Raw genomic sequence first — 27170 nt, forward strand, 5'->3', positions numbered from 1 at the left:
AAACTCAAAACTTTATTTTTCGATGCTACCGCGTCGAACATGAAACACTGAATGAGTCCACTTTTCATGCAAGAGCCGTGATTGCTTCAGCTCGCCTCGTTTTCCCGCGTTTTTAGTCGTCCCGAATATTTCTCCGTTCCGCTCTACACACCATTTTCCTACCCTCATCCTACTCCAACAAACTACCTGCGCATCTTTTTTTCCAATCATTCTAAAAGTCTTGAAGCAGCCTCATTCTCTCTCTTTTCCTCCTTCACGTTTTTTCGGTGCTCTCGAGCTAGATCCAACTCTACAACCCTCCAAGATCTCGCGCTTTTTTTCTTTGGCCCACTTCTCGTTTGTCGGAGTCAAAGTCATCGAGTATTTTTTTTTTTTGAGCTTCTGCTAGCGTTACATACATTGCCTTCGACGGGTGCGTAGAGCTTTGTACACGGTTATCTGTTTTCATTGAATAAAATGTTAAGTTTCAACCTCGCTTTACTACAAATCAAAAGAATAAGACTTTTCACCATTTAGTATTTTTCATGTATCCCACAATATTCCCCTCTCCTACTCTTCCATTAATCGATACTACTGTTATTTATAATAATTCTTTCTTCTTTTACTATTATTTTTGTTGTTACTATACTGTTTGTATCGGATATATCTGGTTCCTGATTTGAATAGTATGAATCTGCATAGGAATTTCAGCGAACTTACGACCCATTGAAATCGAACACCAGATATATTTCTGTATTTCTTTTAACACGCACAACCTGTAAATAACTAATGTGTTATTGTGCATCCCAGCTTAATCACTCAGATGCTGATGATCTCAACCAGCCGTCGTTTATCGCGAAAAGATTGCGCCCCGTTTGATTTGTATACGGCGGCTGATTATCCATGACAGCTCCCACCCGGCGGCTGCAAAAACAGTTTTAGCCAAGGTGCACACCGTGTGTAAATCATACGTGCGCGGTCTGGCGCGATCTGATGCTGCGCGTTTCGAACGCAACTTGTTGAGAATCTAAGATAAGCGCGACAATATTGCGGATTTTTAGAAAAATTTCCAGTCTGCGGTAGCCGCCGAGTTCTACCGTAATACGGAAAGTTTTCTCTAAATTAGCAATAACGTCTTTATTTCTTAAAGCTACATGTCCCTATCTTCATTACACTTCGATATTTTCAGCCTATATCATGCTTGTTTTATACAGCTCCTGGTCAGACATATTCATGATTGTGCCTCGGATTGTGCAACTTAATGTATTTATTTATTTGAAAAAATAACTACACAGCAAAAAAAGTTGTTGAATATTACATCGAAATCGCTGCAACCAGGTCGTTACATCGATTGATTAATATTACACAGCCCGATGTACTCGACGGCTGTTGATGTAATAAACAGATCCGATGTAATTATTGTGATGTAATTTATTCGACGTACACGGTACGATGTAATCCTTGCAATGTACCTAAGGAAACGATGTAAACGCTTGCCAATTCTCCTGAATGGATGATTAAATTGAATTTCATCTTTTTTCGACGAAAAAAATTGTGTAGCTGAAAAACCACTAGGTTTTTTAAGATACACAAAATTTAAGTCGAAATAGGACAAATACAATTTAATCAGCCATTCAGGAGGAAAATCAGAAAAAGTATATTCTAGAGGGAAATTTTATTTATATTGTAGTATTTTTTTATAAAATTTGATTAACTTATAAGAAAGATTATTATATAATAATTCAAGTTGCTTCTGCAGGCACAAAGTAGCTGGGGCGAACATTCTGACGGCAGCGGTGAATAAAGTACCGCTTGAAGACAGCGGCGTCGTCATTCTGAAATACAAATATTCATTAGTAATCATTAGCATTAATAATTGTTTGATTAAATTTGGAATAAATAGCTAATTTTGTAGAAATTAGTCAAAGCAAGAGAAAGATGTTTTCCTAGTGTAATCTCGGTGCCTGTTTTGCTAGGAAATCAATCGTGCCAGTTGTTGCTCAATATGCTCAAAATTCTTGGAAATCTAGTACTTTACCGATTGGTCCTATTTTTCCAGGAGCTCTTCCCAGAGCTCTTCGCTGATTCATCCAAGAATTCCAAGGTAATTCCTTTCTCGGATATTTATGCAGGAGTTTCTCCAGAAATTTCTGTAGGAGGTCTTTGGGAATTCTTCAAGTAGTTCTTTGGGAAGTCCAGCAGGAGTTCCTCGGGAATTCCTCCAGGAGTCGCTCGGTAGTTCCTCGGGAATACCTCCAGGAACTCCTCGGTAGTATTTCCTGGAGTTCCCCGATAATTCATCCAGGAGTTTCAATGATATTCCTTCAGAAGTTACCCAGGAAATTTCCCAGGAGTTCCTCGGGAATTTCTCCAGGGGTTCCTCGGTAATTTCTCCGAGAATTTCTCCAAGAGCTCCTCAGGAATTCGTTCAGGAGTTACTCAGGGATTAATCCTTGAGTTCTAAGATTATTCCTTTCCCGGGAATATATGCATGAGTTCATCCAGGAATTACTGCAGGAGGACTTCGGGAAATCCTCCAGGAGTCCTTCGGGAATTCCTGCAGGAGTTCATCGGGAATTGCTGCAGAAATTTCTTGTAAATTCTTGCAGGAGTTCCTCAAGAATTTCTCCAGGAGTGCCTCGGAGTTCCGAGAAACTGTTGCTCTGAAATTCCTCCAGGGGTACCTCGGAAATTTTTTCGGGAGCTTCTCCAGCGGTTCCACTGGAATTCTTTCAAGAGCTTCTCGGGGATTCCTCCAGAAGTTCCTCGGGAATTCCTCAAGGAGTTTTTAGGGAATTTCTTCAGGAGTTCCTCGGAAATTTCTCGGGAGTTACTTTCGGATTTTCTCGGGAATTCTTTCAAGAGTTCCTCGAGAATATCTCCAGGAGTTTCTCCACAAGTTGCTCGGGAGTTCCTCGAAAATTTCTCCAGTAGCTCCTCGGAAATGCGTCCAGTTTTTCTTGCGAATTCTACGGCAGTATTCCCAGGGGTTCCCATCCAGGAGTTTCAAGGATATTCCATTAGGAGTTCCCCAGGAATTTCTCCAGGAGTTCCTCGGGAATTACTCCCGCAGATCCACAATTCTTCAAATATTTCCTCGGAAATTCCTCAGGAATTTCTCCAGGAGTTGCTCTGGAATTCTTCCAAAAGTTCCTCGGGAATTCGTCCAGAACTGCCTCGGGATTTTCTCGGGACTTGCTCGAATTCCTTCGAATTCCTTTGGAAGTCCTTCTGGAGTTCCACGGAAATTCCTCCAAGAGATTCACAAGAAACTTCTAGAACAATTACCAAGGAACTCCTGAAGGTATCACCGAAGAACTCCTGGAACAATTCTCGAGGATCTCCTGGAGTAATACCAGAGGAACTCCTAGAGCAATTACCAAGGAACTCCTGCAGCAATTTCTGGGGAACTCCTGTAGCGATTTCGGAAAAAGTTCTGAAGCAATTCCCGAGAAATTCCTGGAGGAATTTCCGACGAACCCCCTCAGGAGGAATTTTTGAGAAAATCCTGGATGGATTCAGAGGAACAACTGGAGGAATTCCCAAGGAACTCCTGATGATGTTTCCTGAGAACTTCTGGAGGAATTCTCGAGGAACTTATGAAAAAATTCTCTAGGAACTCCTAAAGGAATTTCCAAGATATTCTTGGAGGAATTTCCGAGGAATTCCTGGAGGAATCTCCGAGGAGCTCCTGGAGCAATTCCCGAAGAACTCCTGCAGCAATCCCCGAGGAACTCCTGGAGGAATTTCCGAAGGACTCCTGAAGGAATTCTCGAGGAACTCCTGGAGGAATTCCCGAGGAACTCCTGGAGGAATTCCCGAGGAACTCCTGGAGGAATTCCCGAGGAACTCCTGGAGGAATTCCCAAGGAACTCCTGGAGGAATTCCCGAGAAGTTCAGAAGAACACCAGAAAGAGTTCCCGAAGAACTTCAGGAAGAATTCACGAGGAAATTCGGGAGGAATTTCCGAGGAACTCCGGAAGGAATTTCACAGGAAGTCTTGATGAAAATTTTTTAGGAACTACTGGATGAATCCTCGAAAAAAATTTTTGAGAAATTCCTGAGAAGCTCCCGGAGAAATTTTTAAGGAACTCCAAGAGGAATTCACGAGAAACTTCTGGAGATATTCCCGAAGAAATACTGCAGATATTTCTGGGAGCTCCTGGAAAATTCGCGAGGAACTCCTTGAAGAAATTCTCGAGGAACTAGTGGAGGAATATCCGAGGAATTCCTGAAAAAAAATCTGAGGAACTTCTGGAGGAATTCCCGAAGAACTCCTGGAGGAATTCCCGAGGAACTCCTGGAGGAATTCCCGAGGAACTCCTGGAGGAATTCCCGAGGAACTACTGGAGGAATTCCCGAGGAACTCCTGGAGGAATTCCCGAGGAACTCCTGGGGGAATTCCCGAGGAACTCCTGGAGGAATTCCCGAGGAACTCCTGGAGGAATTCCCGAGGAACTCCTGGAGGAATTCCCGAGAAATTCAGAAGAACACCAGTTAGAGTTCCCGAAGAACTTCAGGAAGAATTCACGAGGAAATTCGGAAGGAATTTCCGAGGAACTCCGGAAGGAATTTCACAGGAAGTCCTGATGAAAATTTTTTAGGAACTCCTGGATGAATCCTCGAAAAAAAATTTGAGAAATTCCTGAGAAGCTCCCGGAGAAATTTTTAAGGAACTCCAAGAGGAATTCACGAGAAACTTCTGGAGATATTCCCGAAGAAATACTGCAGATATTTCTGGGAGCTCCTGGAGAATTCGCGAGGAACTCCTTGAAGAAATTCTCGAGGAACTAGTGGAGGAATATCCGAGGAATTCCTGAAAAAAAATCTGAGGAACTTCTGGAGGAATTCCCGAAGAACTCCTGGAGGAATTCCCGAGGAACTCCTGGAGGAATTCCCGAGGAACTCCTGGAGGAATTCCCGAGGAACTCCTGGAGGAATTCCCGAGGAACTCCTGGAGGAATTCCCGAGGAACTCCTGGAGGAATTCCCGAGGAACTCCTGGAGGAATTCCCGAGGAACTCCTGGAGGAATTCCCGAGGAACTCCTGGAGGAATTCCCAAGGAACTCCTGGAGGAATTCCCGAGGAACTCCTGGAGAAATTCCCGAAGAACTCCTGGAAAATTCCCGAGGAACTCCTGGAGGAATTCCCGAGGAACTCCTGGAGGAATTCCCGAGGAACTCCTGGAGGAATTCCCGAGGAACTCCTGGAGGAATTCCCGAGGAACTCCTGGAGGAATTCCCGAGGAACTCCTGGAGGAATTCCCGAGGAACTCCTGGAGGAATTCCCGAGGAACTCCTGGAGGAATTCCCGAGGAACTCCTGGAGGAATTCCCGAGGAACTCCTGGAGGAATTCCCGAGGAACTCCTGGAGGAATTCCCGAGGAACTCCTGGAGGAATTCCCGAGGAACTCCTGGAGGAATTCCCGAGGAACTCCTGGAGGAATTCCCGAGGAACTCCTGGAGGAATTCCCGAGGAACTCCTGGAGGGATTCCCGAGGAACTCCTGGAGGAATTCCCGAGGAACTCCTGGAGGAATTCCCGAGGAACTCCTGGAGGAATTCCCGAGGAACTCCTGGAGGAATTCCCGAGGAACTCCTGGAGGAATTCCCGAGGAACTACTGGAGGAATTCCCGAGGAACTACTGGAGGAATTCCCGAGGAACTACTGGAGGAATTCCCGAGGAACTCCTGGAGGAATTCCCGAGGAACTCCTGGGGAATTCCCGAGGAACTCCTGGAGGAATTCCCGAGGAACTCCTGGAGGAATTCCCGAGGAACTCCTGGAGGAATTCCCGAGGAACTCCTGGAGGAATTCCCGAGGAACTCCTGGAGGAATTCCCGAGGAACTCCTGGAAGAATTCCCGAGGAACTCCTGGAGGAATTCCCGAGGAACTCCTGGAGGAATTCCCAAGGAACTCCTGGAGGAATTCCCGAGGAACTCCTGGAGGAATTCCCGAAGAACTCCTGGAAAATTCCCGAGGAACTCCTGGAGGAATTCCCGAGGAACTCCTGGAGGAATTCCCGAGGAACTCCTGGAGGAATTCCCGAGGAACTCCTGGAGGAATTCCCGAGGAACTCCTGGAGGAATTCCCGAGGAACTCCTGGAGGAATTCCCGAGGAACTCCTGGAGGAATTCCCTAGGAACTCCTGGAGGAATTTCCGAGGAACTACTGGAGGAATTCCCGAGGAACTCCTGGAGGAATTCCCGAGGAACTCCTGGGGGAATTCCCGAGGAACTCCTGGAGGAATTCCCGAGGAACTCCTGGAGGAATTCCCGAGGAACTCCTGGAGGAATTCCCGAGAAATTCAGAAGAACACCAGTTAGAGTTCCCGAAGAACTTCAGGAAGAATTCACGAGGAAATTCGGGAGGAATTTCCGAGGAACTCCGGAAGGAATTTCACAGGAAGTCTTGATGAAAATTTTTTAGGAACTCCTGGATGAATCCTCGAAAAATTTTTTTGAGAAATTCCTGAGAAGCTCCCGGAGAAATTTTTAAGGAACTCCAAGAGGAATTCACGAGAAACTTCTGGAGATATTCCCGAAGAAATACTGCAGATATTTCTGGGAGCTCCTGGAGAATTCGCGAGGAACTCCTTGAAGAAATTCTCGAGGAACTAGTGGAGGAATATCCGAGGAATTCCTGAAAAAAAATCTGAGGAACTTCTGGAGGAATTCCCGAAGAACTCCTGGAGGAATTCCCGAGGAACTCCTGGAGGAATTCCCGAGGAACTCCTGGAGGAATTCCCGAGGAACTCATGGAGAAATTCCCGAGGAACTCCTGGAGAAATTCCCGAGGAACTCCTGGAGGAATTCCCGAGGAACTCCTGGAGGAATTCCCGAGGAACTCCTGGAGGAATTCCCGAGGAACTCCTGGAGGAATTCCCGAGGAACTCCTGGAGGAATTCCCAAGGAACTCCTGGAGGAATTCCCGAGGAACTCCTGGAGGAATTCCCGAAGAACTCCTGGAAAATTCCCGAGGAACTCCTGGAGGAATTCCCGAGGAACTCCTGGAGGAATTCCCGAGGAACTCCTGGAGGAATTCCCGAGGAACTACTGGAGGAATTCCCGAGGAACTACTGGAGGAATTCCCGAGGAACTACTGGAGGAATTCCCGAGGAACTCCTGGAGGAATTCCCGAGGAACTCCTGGGGGAATTCCCGAGGAACTCCTGGAGGAATTCCCGAGGAACTCCTGGAGTAATTCCCGAGGAACTCCTGGAGAAATTCCCGAGGAACTCCTGGAGGAATTCCCGAGGAACTCCTGGAGGAATTCCCGAGGAACTCCTGGAGGAATTCCCGAGGAACTCCTGGAGGAATTCCCGAGGAACTCCTGGAGGAATTCCCAAGGAACTCCTGGAGGAATTCCCGAGGAACTCCTGGAGGAATTCCCGAAGAACTCCTGGAAAATTCCCGAGGAACTCCTGGAGGAATTCCCGAGGAACTCCTGGAGGAATTCCCGAGGAACTCCTGGAGGAATTCCCGAGGAACTCCTGGAGGAATTCCCGAGGAACTACTGGAGGAATTCCCGAGGAACTACTGGAGGAATTCCCGAGGAACTCCTGGAGGAATTCCCGAGGAACTCCTGGGGGAATTCCCGAGGAACTCCTGGAGGAATTCCCGAGGAACTCCTGGAGGAATTCCCGAGAAATTCAGAAGAACACCAGTTAGAGTTCCCGAAGAACTTCAGGAAGAATTCACGAGGAAATTCGGGAGGAATTTCCGAGGAACTCCGGAAGGAATTTCACAGGAAGTCTTGATGAAAATTTTTTAGGAACTCCTGGATGAATCCTCGAAAAATTTTTTTGAGAAATTCCTGAGAAGCTCCCGGAGAAATTTTTAAGGAACTCCAAGAGGAATTCACGAGAAACTTCTGGAGATATTCCCGAAGAAATGCTGCAGATATTTCTGGGAGCTCCTGGAGAATTCGCGAGGAACTCCTTGAAGAAATTCTCGAGGAACTAGTGGAGGAATATCCGAGGAATTCCTGAAAAAAATTCTGAGGAACTTCTGGAGGAATTCCCGAGGAACTCCCGAGCAAGCTCCTGAGGAACTCCTGAAGGATTTCCCGATGAACTCTTAGAGAAATTCCCGAGGAACTCTTGGAGGTATTCATTTTTTTAACTGCGCAAAGTTTGGTGCGTACACGGTAGTCAGCTATGGTATAAGATGACAGGAAGCTCATAAAGTTTGAAATCTGTTTCATTGCAAGCAATTTTCGAAACGTGACCCACCTTGCCCACCTCATTTTTACGGGGTCAGCTAACAGAAAATTGGGGACGACGGTTTGGATTCCCGCTCCGGCGGCAAGAGTGTTTTCGAGTGATAAATTTTCTTGGCTTCCTGGTCATAATACCACACAATCTGTAATTCATGGCAATGAGAGGCTAAGAACGTTTTTCAATATCCTTCGCTCAGAGAAACAGACCATGTTCCAGTTAAAACATAGTATTTGCTTGTTACAAGCAATCATAAAATAACAAGCAAAAACGTCTCATGAATTGATGATTGTATGACTATTAACCCTTTATAAGGCCGAGAAAACTAGAAGAGTTGTCATCGCATACTATTATGCAAATGATTATATACATGATTACATGTACAAAACAATTTTTGTTTGAAAGAAACTCTCAAAAATCTAGGTGGCAATATAGTTGCCACTGCCCGTTAACCCCAAAAACGAGCTTTTGAGGTGGCAATATAGTTGCCACTACCCGTTTAGGCCACCAGCGCTGGTGGCAATATTCTTGCCACTGCCCGTTTAGGGTACTTTTCTTCTTTTGACTTCGACAAAAAGCCGGAAAAGAGATTTTAGAGTCGATTTGGACTTAACCCATAATATGGTCGGCGTTAAGTCAGAGAGGACCATGTGTCTTTCACTTAATTTCTAGAGAAACGAGTTTAAAGTTTGCAACTCTATAAGTTTTGAGTTTTTCAACAAATGTTCTTATTTTTTTGCCATAAATCATAATAACTATTCATCACAGCATCGCTCTGTATTAATCGCGAAAAAACGTAAAATAAAGCTTGAGGCCGAGAAATTGCTAAGTTATTGATTGTACTTAGTCCACTCTGACTGAACGGTTTTTGGAAAATCTTCAACCAACCACAGTTCACACTCAAGTTTTACATATTTGATGAAAAAATAATGCACAAGTAGGACAACAGTTAATAGGAGTAGTGTATGATGTGAACAGGAAGTTTGAAGTTTGATATTTCTGTTATTACACTCTTGATTACCATTTTCAATTTTTATGTTCAGTCAGAGTGGACCAAGTACAACAGTTCAATATCACATGAAGGGAAGTCAATTACTGAGCTATTTAAGAATTCTTAACTTGAACATTTAATAGCTAACAATTTTTGAACGTATTTTCATAGGTCGGTACGTTTTTGAAATATTGTAGTTACACAGTTCATAATAATTTATTCAGAGGACTGACATTTTTCAAAAATTCGTTCAGACAGAGTGAACCAAGTACACAATTCTTAAATAATCGGTAAAATCAATTTCTTCATGAAACGGATATTAGTACATTTAAATATGATGCCCAACAGCTACTAAACAAACATATTTTGATTTGGAAAGGATTACGAAGAATAAGGTAATATCAACTATTTTTCTTAGAGACACACGGTCCACTCTGTCTGCACGTGAAATGCCACAATATGCTTCAACACGATAATCTGTAAAATTCCATATTGACCATAATAAAATCACGTGCTTTCTTGATCAATAATCATCAAAATATGCGTTATGGAGTCATACGATTTAGTAACGTTTCACATTTTGATGATAAACTATTTAATTTATTGGATTTCAACCAATACACATTTTTTCGACTCTCTTGACATCAAGCATATGGTCCACTCTGACTGCACACTATTATCGATTTTTGCAGTTCAATCAAAAGAAAATTGTGCTATAAATCTCGTTAATTGTAACATTAAGAAAATTGGGTGAAGGTTCCAAGTTGCTTAAGTAATTCTTAATCAAATGCCTGAAAAATCTAATTTTCGTTAATTTTGTTACTTGGTCCCCTCTGACTTAACGCCGACCATATAAACTGTGTAGTTCAGCTCATGTCAACCCAGAATTTGATTATTTCTTAAAATATTTACCAAATTTATAATTTGAAAATAAGTTTGAGCTAATTTTCTTCACGCGGTCAAAATTAGCCATTTTTGAGACTACAAATGGCTCCTAAATTGTTGTTAAGGCTTTGTTTAGTACCAAAAAAATACCAGACGTTGTTAGTAGTCCCAATTTTGCGTAACCAAAAAAAAAAAAGTTCAAAATAAATTGTTATGAAACAGAAAAAAATACAAACAGTAGGTGGCAATATAGTTGCCACTGCCTTATAAAGGGTTAAGCATATCAATAAGCATAATTTACCTTTTTCCCCATTTATACCTGTTTCGCTATCGGTGTTCTCCACTGAATCCGTAATTACTTCCTCGGCTCAGATAATCCGTGTAACTTCTCTCAAATTCGGTCTCCAAGTTTTTTTTTTACAGATCCATGGGAATGGGGATTACATTCTCGGAGAAACGGCTGCGATGTCTGCTCTAAAGGATATTGCCATCGAAAAGCAACCGCCCCCGTCCATATGAATAGGTGACGATGTGTGATGTTATTTCCGAGAGCGACGCGCATTGGTTCCATCTGAAAGTTCCGTCCGGATGTTAAAAAGAACTAAATCGTAGCATTTTCAATAATTACCATTACAGCTAAAGGTGTATGATCCGGTAAGAATAGATGCTCCTGTTCTAGGTTCTCAGTTGCAGCAGATCCCGAGACCTCCAGTTGCCCAGCTCGGATTTTCGCCTCAGGCATTTCGCAGGTCAAACGCGTCATGGGGATCCTTCAAGTTGCTTATCCGATTTCGATCCTATGGCTTCGAACTTGGTGGTCTTTCAAGGGGGTGCAGGTGCAGGACCTAGCGGTATCTCTCTCGGGAGTTAGGTCTTCCGGCTTTTCATGCTAGCTGCACTCTTAACTTCTGATAGGTGTGCAGCGACTGATGAGGTGATTCCAGGCCAAACTTTTCGAAAAACTCGAGTGGCAGCAGACGAATCTGTTTAATAATAGCATATTTTATTAATTTTTGTTGGTTGACAAATTCTTTTACAAGTATTTAATGCAAAAACTTATTGTGCATCCCAGCTTAATCACTCAGATGCTGATGATCTCAACCAGCCGTCGTTTATCGCGAAAAGATTGCGCCCCGTTTGATTTGTATACGGCGGCTGATTATCCATGACAGCTCCCACCCGGCGGCTGCAAAAACAGTTTTAGCCAAGGTGCACACCGTGTGTAAATCATACGTGCGCGGTCTGGCGCGATCTGATGCTGCGCGTTTCGAACGCAACTTGTTGAGAATCTAAGATAAGCGCGACAATACCAAAAACCGCACAACTTCGACGAAACCGCGACCGGCGGACAGCCATTTTGATCGACATAACAAAACAAACGCTGGAAGTGTTGCTAGATTTAATATTGCACCAGAGCGAGTGTGATAAGGCATCGTTTCTGTGTAATTTTAAACACGGTCAGCATAACCAATTGGTTGCAGCTGTTTTTGTGTAATATTGACAATCTCTTGATATAAATATTACACAGGTTTGGTGTAAAGAAAATTTATGGTTCTGATTCTGTGTAATTTCAAGACCGATGTAATATAGCATCGCACCGAAGTGATTTTGTATCTGAAAATCACGCTTACATCGGTGAATCGGTACATCGGCATCAATTACATCGATGCATATTACATTATTTTTTGCTGTGTAGATGTTTGAGTGTCACACATACGTAAACTCGATTAATATTATTCTCAGTGTATTTTATGTGTTTTTTTTTTATTGAACACTGCTGGCAACATTGTTTTTTTTTCGCACGAGAAGGCCCTTTTATTTTACACTTCATTTGACAGTCTTCCCGTTTTGTCTGTCCGTCTGCCAAACGATCAGAGGTAATCAGTCAAACGAAAAGGAGAGCCGCAAACTGAAACTTTGTATACCTACGCTCCAACCAAATTTGATTACCGTTTTCGTTCAGAATTTTGATTTCTGCCACGAAATCCGGTCGCTGAAGGACGCAACCAATTGGCAGTAGGGAGGCCATTATTAGAGGACAAGCGGAATGAAGAAAACAATCACCTTTATTGGACTACAGCTAGGAAACATTTCGCCGAATTTGTGAAACTTATCCACTAGTTGCTCACATGAACACCATCCCAACAAAGATCCTTGGCATAGAAGATTCAGATTCCGGAACTCCAGCGCATATTGACTTCCCACGCTCGTTCCCACTCACAAAGATGGTTCAATGATTGGAAGCAAACTAATTTGCCAGGTAATTTTGTTTATTCTCTTGCTTATCAGGTTTTGTTTATTTCGGATTTTTCAAATCTTACTCTACTGGAATATTCTGTAGACAAAATCATCGTTGAATCTCGCAGGCTTTCTAACTTCTCTACGAATCAATCCTGATCGCGTCTGCCTGAAGTTGTGTTCTGGACTTCCCCTCTGTTCGATGACCTTCTCGGTCTCACAATCCTCATCAGAATCCGTTAGATTAGCAGCGTTTGATGTTTGACCACAAGGAACTTTCTTCAGATCGTTGACGCTCCTAGCATATTGCACCCCATTTCCGCTAACTATCACCATCTTAGGACCCTCTTGTGCCACCACAGTGTATCTCTCGGACGAGAACGTTGAGTCAGTTTTGGACTTTTTCTGCTGCTTGACGAAAACAACATCTCCAACACGAATTTTGGATGGTTTAGCCTGTCGTACTCGGTCAGCATGTTTTGAGCTAACGAGTTTTTGCTCCGCGTCGTCCTCTCGAACCTTCATCCGATCCAGCTCTTTCTGATTCCTGTCGCTCCACAAACTTGGGAATGTTCCTCGAAATTTCCATCCGGCAAGAAGTTCAAAAGGTGTTACATTCAAACGGGAATGGGGTATTAGCGTGTTGTGGTTGAGCATGAGCATGAGCATAGATGACCGTACTATTCGTAGTTGCTACTCCGTGATTGACCAGAACAATCGAAGTTGCACAAGGAACCAACAGACGGAGCTTGGGAGTAGCTTACCGTCCTCAATGTGCATCTTCGAGAATTCCAAACTTTATTAGGTCAATAACGGCGCCGGCCACGTCCTTACGGTCATCGAGGAAGGAAAGGAATGTTATTATGACGTGCGTTGCTTACTAAAGACCGAGATCACCTCTGCGTCTCCACGTCTGTCATGGGAAGGACTTTTTGTTAGTGGGGAGGGGAAAGAGCGCATGATATGAGTTCACTTTGGTAAGTGGAGTGATTCATGCAACCCTATTAATATCAAACCACTTATTTTCATTTGGACTAAAACAAAACACATGCCGACATCGAAGATGACGAACCATTCAGATAGTTTTCGAAGTGCGAAAATTAACGAAAGAGAAAATAAAGTGATTTGAACCAACGTGGCTTTGGAACTTGGGCCGACACTTGACGTGACGAACATTTCAATGTCTGTTGACTAAAATCGCAAAAAATTTTGATGTTACATTTATCGTATCATAAATCGCCCCGTACGAAGATGAGCAGTCAAATAGACGACGACGACCGAATGAAAACGCGGCCTGTACACTTTTCAAAGCCAACGCGCGATGCTTTGCTGCTGCCGAACTAGAACTACCGCACACTACTGACTGCTTGGCGTCCCGTCGTCGGAGCCCGCAGAGAAAAGAGAAAAAATCGCAAAAATCTAGCAAAGCCAGCGCGCGATGCTTTGCTGCTGCCGAACTACCGCACACTACTGACTGCTTGGCATCCCGTCGTCGGAGCCCGCAGAGAAAAGAGAAAAAATCTCAAAAATCTAGCAAAGCCAGCGCGCGATGCTTTGCTGTTGCCGAACTACCGCACACTACTGACTGCTTGGCATCCCGTCGTCGGAGCCCGCAGAGAAAAGAGAAAAAATCGCAAAAATCTAGCAAAGCCTGCGCGCGATGCTTTGCTGCTGCCGAACTAGAACTACCGCACACTACTGACTGCTTGGCGTCCCGTCGTCGGAGCCCGCAGAGAAAAGAGAAAAAATCGCAAAAATCTAGCAAAGCCAGCGCGCGATGCTTTGCTGCTGCCGAACTAGAACTACCGCACACTACTGACTACTTGGCGTCCCGTCGTCGGAGCCCGCAGAGAAAAGAGAAAAAATCGCAAAAATCTAGCAAAGCCAGCGCGCGATGCTTTGCTGCTGCCGAACTAGAACTACCGCACACTACTGACTGCTTGGCGTCCCGTCGTCGGAGCCCGCAGAGAAAAGAGAAAAAATCGCAAAAATCTAGCAAAGCCAGCGCGCGATGCTTTGCTGCTGCCGAACTAGAACTACCGCACACTACTGACTGCTTGGCGTCCCGTCGTCGGAGCCCGCAGAGAAAAGAGAAAAAATCGCAAAATCTAGCAAAGCCAGCGCGCGATGCTTTGCTGCTGCCGAACTAGAACTACCGCACACTACTGACTGCTTGGCGTCCCGTCGTCGGAGCCCGCAGAGAAAAGAGAAAAAATCGCAAAAATCTAGCAAAGCCAGCGCGCGATGCTTTGCTGCTGCCGAACTAGAACTACCGCACACTACTGACTGCTTGGCATCCCGTCGTCGGAGCCCGCAGAGAAAAGAGAAAAAATCGCAAAAATCTAGCAAAGCCAGCGCGCGATGCTTTGCTGCTGCCGAACTAGAACTACCGCACACTACTGACTGCTTGGCGTCCCGTCGTCGGAGCCCGCAGAGAAAAGAGAAAAAATCGCAAAATCTAGCAAAGCCAGCGCGCGATGCTTTGCTGCTGCCGAACTAGAACTACCGCACACTACTGACTGCTTGGCGTCCCGTCGTCGGAGCCCGCAGAGAAAAGAGAAAAAATCGCAAAAATCTAGCAAAGCCAGCGCGCGATGCTTTGCTGCTGCCGAACTAGAACTACCGCACACTACTGACTGCTTGGCGTCCCGTCGTCGGAGCCCGCAGAGAAAAGAGAAAAAATCGCAAAAATCTAGCAAAGCCAGCGCGCGATGCTTTGCTGCTGCCGAACTAGAACTACCGCACACTACTGACTGCTTGGCATCCCGTCGTCGGAGCCCGCAGAGAAAAGAGAAAAAATCGCAAAAATCTAGCAAAGCCAGCGCGCGATGCTTTGCTGCTGCCGAACTAGAACTACCGCACACTCAATGGGGTATTAGCGTGTTGTGGTTATGCACAAACACATCCAGTTCCCTTCTCCAACTTTTTCCCTCAACTTTTGCAGCAGACAAGGTTTTGATAACTGCCTGGTTTTGCCGTTCTACGAGTCCATTGGACTGAGGGCTCAACGGAATTGACTTGCGCACTTTAACTCCTCTCTCTTGCCAAAAATCGCAAAACCCAGAACTCTGGAACGGTGGACCGTTATCGCTTTGAATTACGAGAGGCAGGCCCCACCCTCTGAAGATCTCCTGTAACGCTGCGTTCGTAGCTTCAGCGTTGGTACGATGCATCTCAACGACGAAAAGGAACCTCGAATAGGTGTCCACCACCATGAGAAACTCTCCGGACCCAAATCCTGGGACCATGAGAAAGTCTATCTGGACAATTTCCCACGGCCCCTCAGGAAGTTCGCGAGATGTCAATGGAACTGGAGGGTTCTTTTTTGACAAGAGTGCGCAGGTCTCACAACTCTTGATAAAATTTTCGGTTTCGGTACTCATTCTGGCCCGGATAAAAACTAACCATAGGGTATTTGGTGAAAACCATTCCTGTACCATACAGTGTACCAGCTACAATATAGTGTATTGTAATGGAATGGTTCGCTAAAAGCTTTGCACATTGGTAGCTATTATACATTTACATCCGATCTTTATGTAACAATATATTATACTGTTTTTCTTACGTTTGAACCATTCACTATTCCGAAACAATCTTTTTCCGTGCATTTTTAATTTTTTATTCAGTTTATGATTTTTTCCCTGCTTTATTTTGTTGATGTCCGTGACATTTTTGTTGCAAAGGAAATGAAAGAGAAAAAAGTGAATAAGTTGAAACATCTATTTAAAGTCAATAAAATGTTTAAATAAAGTGGTAAACCAGGTGTCCTAAGGACTGCATATCCAAGAGATATGGTGGGCTAGGTATGTAGAGTGCACACTATTTTTATTTCGCTGGAAACCAGCAATATTTTGCTGGTTTTTGACATGCTGTAAAACCAGTAATCCAACCAGCAAAAAATTCTTGCTGAGTTTTCGGCAATGCGTTTTGACAGCTTGTTTTGCTGATCATTCAGCAATTTTGTCCGAGGTGGAGTCCGGCCAGGATTTTTTTTTCTTTTTTCTTATCAATTGAAACAAACATTGATCAAAATTTTTCTTTATAACAATATTTCTGGGTTTCTAGTGGTAGATAAACAGAAAGAAGGCTCATCGAAGAAGTGGCGCATTGAATTTTAATGGTAAATACGATGAAAATTATAATATTTTTGGAGGAATTTTCAGGTCCTTCTGTTTGGCCAAGTGTTTCGGACAGAGGCGCGCAAAAAGTGTCCAGGAATATGTTAAGTGTTTGACAGCACTTTTGCTGGTGTTTCAGCAATGTCTAGTTTTGCTGGCTGTTCAGTTATCATTGCTGCATTTTCGGCAAACTATAGTTTGCTGATACCCTTCCAGCATTTTATTTTGCTGGATGGAAAAATCGAAATTTGGTGTGTGCGATGAGAGGAATACGAATGTAGGTCAACCCGGAAAGACGCAGGCCAGATTACCGTAAATCAGTGGATGAGTTCAACACTATTCTTTCTCTTCTTCTCTCATGTGAAATTGCCTTGTACAACAACCGAATTAAATGCGATTTATCTTTGACATTTTTAACATAAGGACTGGACTGGACACTGAAACGACTTCTTTGCTTTTTAACCTAACTTATAGTTGAATCGAACTTGACAGTTTTCTCATGAGTTGTTATGTACACATTTCATAGTTCAGTCAAATTGGAGCCTTAATATTGCAATAATGGTTAAGCACGCTGTAATGATACTTATGTACCTCGTCACCCACTTCATGCAACTACATTAGTGGTCTAATAACACTTAGCGCGCTAGGCATAGTTCCATCATGCCGCTCAAAGTGTTGCCACAAGTAATGCTTAGTTTGCAAAACCCGGTTATCTGGCTGGTGGGACATGGGAGCTTAAGCTTCAACTGTCAATGCAATCAGAGGCTACTCAGACTTAGACGAGTTTAGGTTAGTTTGGCTAGAACTGCCATTATCGAAGGAACATGACGAGATAATATAACATTATATGGTTTATCTAATGTAAAACAATACAACATAACAAAAGAGAACCATTCCAAAACCATGATTAAATGTATAACCAGTAGTGAAATTACAATTAAAAACAATATATTTACGGTACATTTTATTGTTTGAAACCATACGTGTACCATACAATGTACGGTATATTAAAGCCCACGTATCAGTATTTCGAACAATTCATTTACAATAAAATGTATGGTTTTGTAAAAAAATATATATGGAGAAAAATATTTTTTTATATTGTTACGATACTTAACAACCCGTATAGTATATTGTAAAAATCTCATTTACAATTCACTGTATGGTGTCTAACATTACATCTTATTGTTTTTGTATTTTTTATTTTACAGTGGTGTTTATTGTAACAATATGGTTCTAAATAGTACTGTTACAATACAACATTCGGTTTTTCTACTGTATTTTTTATTCGGGGGGCCACCAAAAGAAATCTCGCATTATGCGCTTCATAGCTACCTCTCCAATGTGACCGCTATGAGCTGACTTCAAAGCTTTTTCTCTGAGATCTTTAGGAAGGATTATTTTGTCTCCCTTACAAAGCAATGCCCCCAGACTGTGAAGATTTTTCTTGTGAACTTCAAACTTACGTAAATCCTGGGACCACACATCATTCTGCAAGGCAAACCGTAGATCCCGCATCTCCTCGTCTTGTTCTGAGCTTGATTCGATTTCACTTAGGGTGATTTCCATGCAGCCCGCGTCCAAAGAGCACAGCACATGGCAATCACTGTCGTCGTCGAAGGGTTCTGGTTTTTGAGAATTGCGAATCAGACGCGATAACGCATCTGCCACGTTGTCTTCTCCCTTGATTCTGTCCAATGTAAAATCATATGGTTGTAGCCTCAATGCGTATCCTTCGGCCCGAGAGAAAGCTCGCTTTCCAATGCGGTAGTTGGAATGATAAATGAATTCATTCGCTGAGGCATCGGTACGTACAACAAAAGGGCGTCCAGTTAGATAAAAAGTAAACCGTTCAATGCCCCATACCACCGCTAAAGCTTCTCTATGTGATTGTGGGTAATTCTTCTCTGTGGCCGTGAGTGCTTTCGATGCGCAAGCGATTATCCTCGGGATCTCTTCCGTATTGTATTGGACTAATACAGCTCCTAGTCCAACGGCAGAAGCGTCAACAAAAAGCTCAGTTTTGTCCGTATTACTGTAGTATCCCAACGTTTTGATTGCTTCGATCGCATCAGTCTGCATAGAGATGAATTCATCCTCCTCCTTGTCTGTCCAGTAGAACCTTGCAGCGTTTGCCAATGCCCTAAGATGTTCGGTCTTTGTTGCGCGATGAACGAGAAACTTGTCAACGAAAGTAATCAATCCGAGGAAGCTCTTTACCTCAGCACAAGTTGCAGGGCGCTTGAAATGTTTAATGGCGTTCATCTTCTCTTGGTCGATTCTCCATCCTTCTGCTGTTAACTCAAATCCAACGAATGTGACCTTTTGGCTACTGAAAACACACTTCGAATAGTTGACTTTCACATTGTGGTCTTTCAGCCTTTCCTGAACTACGGCAAGATTCTTATCGTGCTCCTCTTTCGTGGCACCGAAAATTAGAACGTCGTCAAGATAATTGCATACACCTTCGCAATCTTCGAGAATCGTGCGCTCCATTACTTCCTGCAAGGTATACCAGGTTTAACATGACTATTAACTACAATGTGTGTTACTAGACAAAAAAAAAGTACTCTTATATATAATTGGTAACCCTACCTGGAAGATATCAGGAGAATTGCATAATCCGAAGGGTAGTCGTTTGTATCGGAACATGCCAAATTCAGTCATAAAGTTTGTCAAATGCCGTGAACTTTCGTGGACTTCTATATGAAAAAAGGCACTGGACAAATCTATCGTAGAAAACCATTTGGCACCTTCCAGCTTCGCAAGTATTTTGTCCATACTAGGCATACTATACGGACTACGGAGGATGTAACGATTTGGTCCTCGTAGGTCCACTACGAGTCGGAAGTCGTTCGGTCCTTTTGGTACGATAAGCATGGACGAGCAAAATGAGGTGTCCATACCTTCCGTTACGCGTTCGATGATATCTGCTGAGATCAATTCCTCGAGTCTTTTGTTCACCGCATGTTTCATAGCAGGTGGCACATTCATGTAAATGTTCCTACATGGTGGCTTAGACGAATCACACCGTATTACCCCGCTAATACGACACCGACTGTTGTCGAATAACCGGGGTAAACTTTTAATTCGACAAACTGGTCACCCTACACCACGTTGCTCATTGAAATTTGGCAACTCTATTTTTGTTTTTGTTTTGATTTCCGGATTTGTTATGAAACATGATTTCAACAGATATTGCGGTGGTGCGATTGAAAAGCTCGTTCTTTTTACGGTTGTTGCCATCCTCAGTCGATTCCGGTTGATCTTCAGGCGGTTTGAGCGTCAAATAGCATCAAAACTGAACTTCCGGAATTAGCGTCTGCAAGAGGAGCTGCTGCGGGTGCGAGTATAAGTGCAATATTAAATTGTTTTGCATTTACAGTGTACATCCCTGTGACATTCCAACACTTTTTAATTCGACATGTGTCGAATAAGCGGGGTACGAATTAAAAAGTGTCGAATTAAAACGTGTCGAACGAGCGGGGTAAGACGGTAGCTGATTTTTGCGGCCGGAATGTTGAACTTCGGGAATGGCTCTGACGTCGTTATGAACGCAATTTTCTGCCAGTTGCACTTGTCGACCTTTCCGAGATTACAATCAATAAGAGGAACCTTCAAGCCGAGGAGCAGGATGCTGTATCTGGTTGATGTGGACCTGCTCAGTAATGCACGCATTTCTCTGACGACATAAAATTTTTCCAACAATACTGGACGGTCATCCGAGATCTGTAGCAAGGCCTCGAATGTACATAACACCTGTATACCGTCTGATGTAGCGTACGCTTTCAATGGCCGATCACTGCCTGGTTGAATGTTGTGTAATCCTTTGCAGTACTCTTCATTTGCGATCAACTTTTCGAACATCTGCTGTGTTACAGTGTTTACCTGTGCTCCTGAATCGATCAGGAATTCGCAAGGCATTCCTGCTACCATAGCCTTTATAATTCCACTGTCAACCGGCTCGTGAACTTCAGCAATAGTAGAAACGTCCCGTTCGGAATCCTGCCGAAGCAAATAGTTTAGTTTTGCAATTACTAGAAATTAGCATCATAATGGGCTGAGATAAGAAGCAGTAATGGCATTGTGATATAATTGGCAGAACATTCATTATTTGGAATATGCTCTTCGTAACGAATTCATTTAGTTTATTATTTCAAGTTCAAGTTAACAAAAAAAGAAAGAAAAACCATATCTCACTTGCCCATTGATGATTATTTTTAAACCTCAATTTTCACTTACAGATTTCTCAGCATTCTCGTCGTCGAGCTTCGTCTCTGGCTTGGTTCCAACCACCTCTACTGTCAACGCCTGTTCCTCAATCTTCCGGTCACCGAGCAGTTGCCGGTTCCTTGCTGCTACTGGCAAAGTGCAGGCTCGCAAAAGATGACCTACGCCACCGCAATTATGGCACGTCATCTTAATAGCAAAACATCTTTCTGCCGAGTGATAAATGCTGTTGCACCGCCATTGGCGAAACTACAAATTTTTGCCAGGGGGTGCACTAGGAACAAATATTCATTAGTTCATCCATGCCTCATTCATCGCCCCATATCTCACAGCAATGCTTCAAAATTCTAGGGGGTGCCTGGCAACCCCGGCACCCCCGGTAGTTTCGCCTATGTGCACCGCGTGCATCGTTCTGGAACAGGAGAGCTTGAACCCCGCCATGTCATGCCTCGTGGAGCCCGTTGGCCTCGATTTCCACCGCGAAGATTAGATCGCTGGTACGGAGTCCTACCGTAGGCTGGAGTTGTGTAACTGGCAACATATCGTGATGGTACACCAGTAGCCCGTACTGCATTCACAGAGGCCGCTGACGGTTCTGCTACGGCTTGCTTTTTGGCGACATACTCCTCATTCAAACGTATAGTCTCGATCTCTCGCACCTTGTCGACTAGATCGGCCATCGCTGCCTTCCGGTTCATCATTCTCAGTGCAGCGATTCTTACTTCCTTGTGCTTGGCCTGCTCGGCCACCGTGCTCAAAACTTCTTCGAATTGTTTTCCTTCTGGGTACTCACACTGCCGGGCTGCTATGCCGACTCTTCTGATAAAGGCCAGATCTGATTCATTGGATTGCTGCGTCATAAGCGCAAGCTTCCTGCGTTGGAGCATAACGTCTGAAGTGGATGCGAAGTACGTCTTGAGGCGGAACATTGCGTTGGAGAACGGGTGCATTTCCAAATCCGGGGCTTCGCTGGAAGATTCAGTTGCCCTGAACACTTCAAGAAGCTTCTGACCCGCCTTGACCTTGAATACTGTGAATTGTGTCGCCTCGTCGGTAATTCCTGCCAACGCCAACGAGTTCTTCAAGAGATCTTGCCACGCGTCGAAGTCAAGCCTGGATATATCTTCACCCTCCATACTCGGCTTACATTCTGGTACGCTTATTGACGACACTGACATCTGGTTCATCGACGACACAAACCGAGATAGTTCGACCGTCGACTCATTCCGACGCTGCGCGATTCGTCGGGTACTGGAGGGTCCTAGCTCGTTTTCAAATTCCGCACTGTTGACTTCTCCACATTCGCTTCTAGCAGACGATAGGCTTGTTTGCAAGGAACGGATTGTCTCTTGTGCCTTTTCCAGTTCTTCCGCAAGAAGGGCATTGCTGGAGTTGGCTTCGGACAATTGTCTTATCGCTGCATCCAACTTCGAGCTCTTCTTCTTCCTGTAAGTTCAAATTTCTAGTTGTCAGTTCTATAACTTTCCTTTTCTTGAAATTTGATTTGAAATTAATTCGTGCAACCAATTTTGAAATTTATCAATGGCTTATCTCTCTTATTTTGCCAATTTTCCAACCTGGCTTACCTTTTTTTTTTGCCAGTGATTTCTCGTTTCTCATGTTTTTCAAACCTTCTCAACTGGGCTCACCTTATTTTTTTGCCAGAGTACTGAAGTTGGCTTATCTTTCATTTTGTTTTGCCAAATTCGGTTATTGGAACGACTTATCATGAATTTTCTGCCGAACCATGTACACATAATTGGTAAGCACGTAACCAGTAGGTTTCATCCTCATTACGACCGTTTTAAACTTACTTGTTGGGAGCGTTAGCTACGCCAATGTCGTACCGCCTGGAATCCATTTTGATTAATTTCAATAAAACTCAAAACTTTATTTTTCGATGCTACCGCGTCGAACATGAAACACTGAATGAGTCCACTTTTCATGCAAGAGCCGTGATTGCTTCAGCTCGCCTCGTTTTCCCGCGTTTTTAGTCGTCCCGAATATTTCTCCGTTCCGCTCTACACACCATTTTCCTACCCTCATCCTACTCCAACAAACTACCTGCGCATCTTTTTTTCCAATCATTCTAAAAGTCTTGAAGCAGCCTCATTCTCTCTCTTTTCCTCCTTCACGTTTTTTCGGTGCTCTCGAGCTAGATCCAACTCTACAACCCTCCAAGATCTCGCGCTTTTTTTCTTTGGCCCACTTCTCGTTTGTCGGAGTCAAAGTCATCGAGTATTTTTTTTTTGAGCTTCTGCTAGCGTTACATACATTGCCTTCGACGGGTGCGTAGAGCTTTGTACACGGTTATCTGTTTTCATTGAATAAAATGTTAAGTTTCAACCTCGCTTTACTACAAATCAAAAGAATAAGACTTTTCACCATTTAGTATTTTTCATGTATCCCCAAGGGGTTGGTCATTCAGCACACTTCATTTGTGCCGTGATTTTTGAGCGTGTGCCAATATGTGCCTAAACTGTGCCGGTTGTTTTTCAGTGTGTGCCGAAGTGTGCCGAACGTGCCGGAGGTGTGCCGAATGTGCCCAGTGGAATATTTTCTTAGAATGTTTTTGCGCTAATTATAATCCTGTCTATTTTTGGCGAATGTTATTGGTCTAGTCGGTGTTTACCGACAAAATTCCACCCAGAACACTTGTCTAGAATCTTTATGAAGGGATTTTTTGCAATCGTAAGTATAATGACAGTTTGATTCCATACCGCAAAGTTGGATTTCTATGTTGTGCCCATGTGTGCCGGATTGTGCCGGCATGTGTGCCGAGATGTGCCGGCATGTGTGCCGGGCACAATGTGCCGAGTGACCAACCCCTTGTGTATCCCACAATCACATCATCTGTTTGTCTGTGATCATCATCACATTATCTGTTTGCCTGTGATCTTACCTCCCGGTCTTCTCCATTGCCGTTTTGGCAGGAAGTCTTACGGGGGAATCTGTTATTCCACGTTCCGGCCTACTCTGCTGCTGTTCAGGCAGGGAGTCTTACCGGGGGATCCTTTTTTTTTATCTTCCGGCCTACTCTGCTGCTGCTGAGGCAGGGAGTCTTTCCGGGGGATCCTTTTTTTCTTCCGGCCTACTCTGCTGTTGTTCAGGCAGGGAGTCTTACCGGGGGATCCGTTTTTCTCCTTCCGGCCTACTCCACTGCTTTTCAGGCAGGGAGTCTTACCGGAGGATCCGTTTTTCACCATCCGGCCTACTCCACTGCTTTTCAGGCAGGGAGTCTTACCGGGGAATTTTCCGATCTAATTTCATTTACTCTTCCTAATCACAATGATCCAAACCAACTTAAATATTCCGTTACAGCCTTCCCGTGAGAGCGCAATGTTTCTACACCAGCTGCGCCATTGTGGTGTCCGAGCTCTCTTTTTCGGCTGATCCGCCATCAGCCGATTTTTTTTCCACTGCTTTTACCACAAGCCAACACGGACGTCCGTCCGTCACAACAACGTTCACTAAACTGAAGTACATCTAAATTTCCATCCAGCACATGCTTACGCATGATTGACGTTTCTGTTACATCTCGCACGCAAGGTGTCAAGTCTGCGTTAGCATTTCGAGAGCACGTTCACAAGCATTCATTCGTGCACGCTAAAATAATGATAATCGCACACGGTATGATAAGACTTTCAAATTGTCCAAACTCTCAAAATATACAACTCATAAGCTGACACCTCTGGCTACTACAGAAGGGTTATCCAAAACGCTCTGGAGAATTCCCAGAGCGCATTCCCATAATGCTAGTAAGCCTAAGATGCCATTAACAGGAGGAAAATGACAAGATAATATAACATTATATGGTTTATGTAATGTAAACCAATACAACATAAACCAATACAACATACCCAAGTAACCACGGTGCTGAAGCCTTATTGCATGCAGATATACGGTGTATTTAGTGCAATCATTACTTTACATGCAAACTTAAGGTTGATTTAAAGTGGAAGTGGGCAATTATACAATCAAATTAAGATTATACTGGTATAATCTTGAAGCAGCCGCATAATTGCCCATTTCCACTTTAAATCAACTTTAAGTTTTCATGTAAAGTAATGATTGCTCTAAGTACACCGTATATCTGCATGCAATAAGGCTTCAGCATCTTGGTTACTTGGGTAACAAAAGAGAACCATTCCAAAACCATTTAATTAAATGTATAACCAGTAGTGAAACTACAAATAAAAACAATATATTTACGGTACATTTTATTGTTTGAAACCATATGTGTACCATACAATGTACGGTTTATTAAAACCCACGTATCAGTATTTATAACAATTCATTTACAATATAATGTATGGTTTTGCAAAAAAATATATATGGAGAAAAATATTTTTTTATATTGTTACGATACTTAACCACCCGTATAGTATATTGTAAAAATCTTATTTACAATATACTGTATTGGGTTCTACATTACATTTTATTGTTATTGTATTTTTATTTTTACAGTGGTGTCTATTGTAAAAATATGGTTTTAAATACAGTAAAACCTCCATGAGTCGATATTGAAGGGACCATCGACTCAAGGAAATATCGAGTAGTGGAACAAAAATCCTTTGGGAATCTTTTTGGGGGGACCATCATAGTAACCCAGAAATTATTTTTCAGTATGGAAAATTTTACCTCCATGAGTCGATATCGAGTCAAGGAACATCGACTCATGGAGGTTCGACTGTAGTACTGTTACAATACAACGTTCGGTTTTTCTACTGTATTTTTTATTCGGGTTGTTGAACCTGTGTGATTGATTGAAGAGTATTGTTATCTAGGTACTGCGGATAAAATCAAAACTGTTGTCACGATATCTCCATTTGCTGCTGTCAAGCCGTTGGAAAGCGAGGAGAAGGATAAATTTTGTTTTGAGCCTATTTTAGCTAATTTTGTATCAACTATCCATCAAAATTTCCATCGCTAATGGAAAATAATGAACTTTGAACACGAGAACAAAATCGGAATAAAGGTGGATTGATCATGTTTACCATTTCCGAACAGCGTCGCGACGGCGTGTTTGACAACCGCGTTGAGAGAGGTGGTTGCAAGAAAATTGAACGCTCGTGCGTGTTTACAAGCGGTGTGCCGGGAGTGTGAAGGTGTGTGTTAGCTAGCTTGAAAAATAAAACCGTTTCTATTCGCACCACCTAGATTTTCTATAGTCTATTTTACGAAACGACAACAGTGTTGATATTGATATTAACACTCACGGGCTTGGGCGCAACCTCCTGTCAAATTTTCATTCATGAAATGAGCGATCAGCTGATCCGAAACGTCTCGTAAAATGGCTCATTAACGTTTTTCGCGTTTTCCCATACGATTTGACAGTTCTTGACTACCATGCTTCCGTGAGCTTGAGGTGAAAATTAAAGAAAGTTGACAACCGAGAGTAGCGCAGACCGAGGCAGACGATGCATAGGCCTTTTCATGTGACAGATCCGTGCATGCATTTGTTTACAAGGCTTGAACAACAGCTGCTAACACGAACGTGTCATCACAGACAAACAGACGTAACACTCTGATAATTCCCATCGTACACCGATTTAACGGTCTTTTTCAAAATTTGATAGTTGGCCAACTGCCCAACCGTGGCGCTCGCATCGTTTTTGTTGGAATTTGACGTTTGCTCACTACCGCCACCTAGTTGGTGATCGGTCAAACATAGGCCTTTTAGCATTGGGCGAATATGTTTTCGTGACTATGATTTGAATCGAAAAATGTTCGAAGTGTTACGTCTGTTTGTCTGTGGTGTCATCTTCATAGAAGAACTGTCAAACGCCCGAACAATCAGCTGATTTAAGACGTCAAATGAAAAGGCCCATTGAATAAAAGCGATGGTGTCGCCGCCGGACTGTCAGCGCTGGAAACTAAATGCTATAAAAGTTCTTGCATGCAATTTTCACTGCTGGCGCCAACTGATAGCCACAGACAAACAGACGTAACACCTTGAACGATTGTCATGGAAATCCATCGCCCAGTTCACACTACCATCACCTGGTGGAAAAGTTGCATGAATCACTGTGTTGTGCAATACCGTAAACAGAAGGCGCTAGTGTGAAACGTCAAACGCATAGAAAAACGATGCGCGCGCCTCTGGTTGTGAAAGCCACAACTATGAAAATTCAAAATGATCGTTAAAAGCGTGGTCGATGGAAACTTTGCAAGTATTACGTCTGTTTGTCTGTGTGATAGCAGTCAATAAAAATGTACACAGCAATCATTCTATCACAGACAAACAGACGTAACACTTGCGAAATTTCCATCGACCACGCTTTTAACGATCATTTTAAATTTTCACAGTTGTGGCTCTCACAACCAGAGGCGCGCGCATCGTTTTTCTATGCGTTTGACGTTTCACTTTAGCGCCTTCTGTTGACGATATTGCATAACACAGTGATTCGTGCAACTTTTCCACCAGGTGATGCTAGTGTGAACTGGGTGATGGATTTCCATGAAAATCATTCAAGGTGTTACGTATGTTTGTCTGTGATTCTATTATTGTTT

General features: G+C 43.4%; 2 protein-coding genes and 1 long non-coding RNA gene across 4 annotated transcripts in view; 1 reads left to right on the forward strand and 2 right to left on the reverse strand.

The window, feature by feature from the left end:
* LOC134291769 (uncharacterized) overlaps positions 1 to 27170 on the forward strand; it is a 582206-nt gene that overhangs the window by 155089 nt on the left and 399947 nt on the right. The window lies entirely within an intron of this gene.
* Positions 1636 to 11767, reverse strand: LOC109405300 (uncharacterized). 2 transcript variants are annotated; one of them, XR_003896347.2, is made up of 4 exons: positions 11382 to 11767; positions 10700 to 11054; positions 10391 to 10642; positions 1636 to 1814 (listed from the first exon to the last, which is right to left on the reverse strand). It is a non-coding gene; the product is annotated as an uncharacterized LOC109405300 (long non-coding RNA). The 2 variants fall into 2 exon arrangements; XR_003896348.2 differs by having other exon boundaries at positions 10373 to 10642.
* Positions 19463 to 23495, reverse strand: LOC134289990 (uncharacterized). Its single transcript, XM_062856883.1, has 2 exons — positions 22472 to 23495; positions 19463 to 22103 (listed from the first exon to the last, which is right to left on the reverse strand). Exons 1-2 carry the CDS (start codon positions 22516 to 22518, stop codon positions 21047 to 21049), a joined length of 1104 nt encoding a protein of 367 aa, XP_062712867.1. The 5' UTR covers positions 22519 to 23495; the 3' UTR covers positions 19463 to 21046.

The sequence above is a fragment of the Aedes albopictus genome, chromosome 3 (assembly GCF_035046485.1).
Source record: "Aedes albopictus strain Foshan chromosome 3, AalbF5, whole genome shotgun sequence".
NCBI classification, from domain to species: domain Eukaryota; kingdom Metazoa; phylum Arthropoda; class Insecta; order Diptera; family Culicidae; genus Aedes; species Aedes albopictus.

What these genes read in the sequence shown, in the direction of transcription:
- LOC134289990 (XM_062856883.1), bottom strand. Translation starts at nt 22,518, where the DNA reads ATGGATTCCAGGCGGTACGACATTGGCGTAGCTAACGCTCCCAACAA. An exon ending in GTAGCTAACGCTCCCAACAA is followed by an intron (nt 22,104 to 22,471) that starts GTAAGTTTAAAA and finishes TTGAACTTACAG; the next exon opens with GAAGAAGAAGAGCTCGAAGT.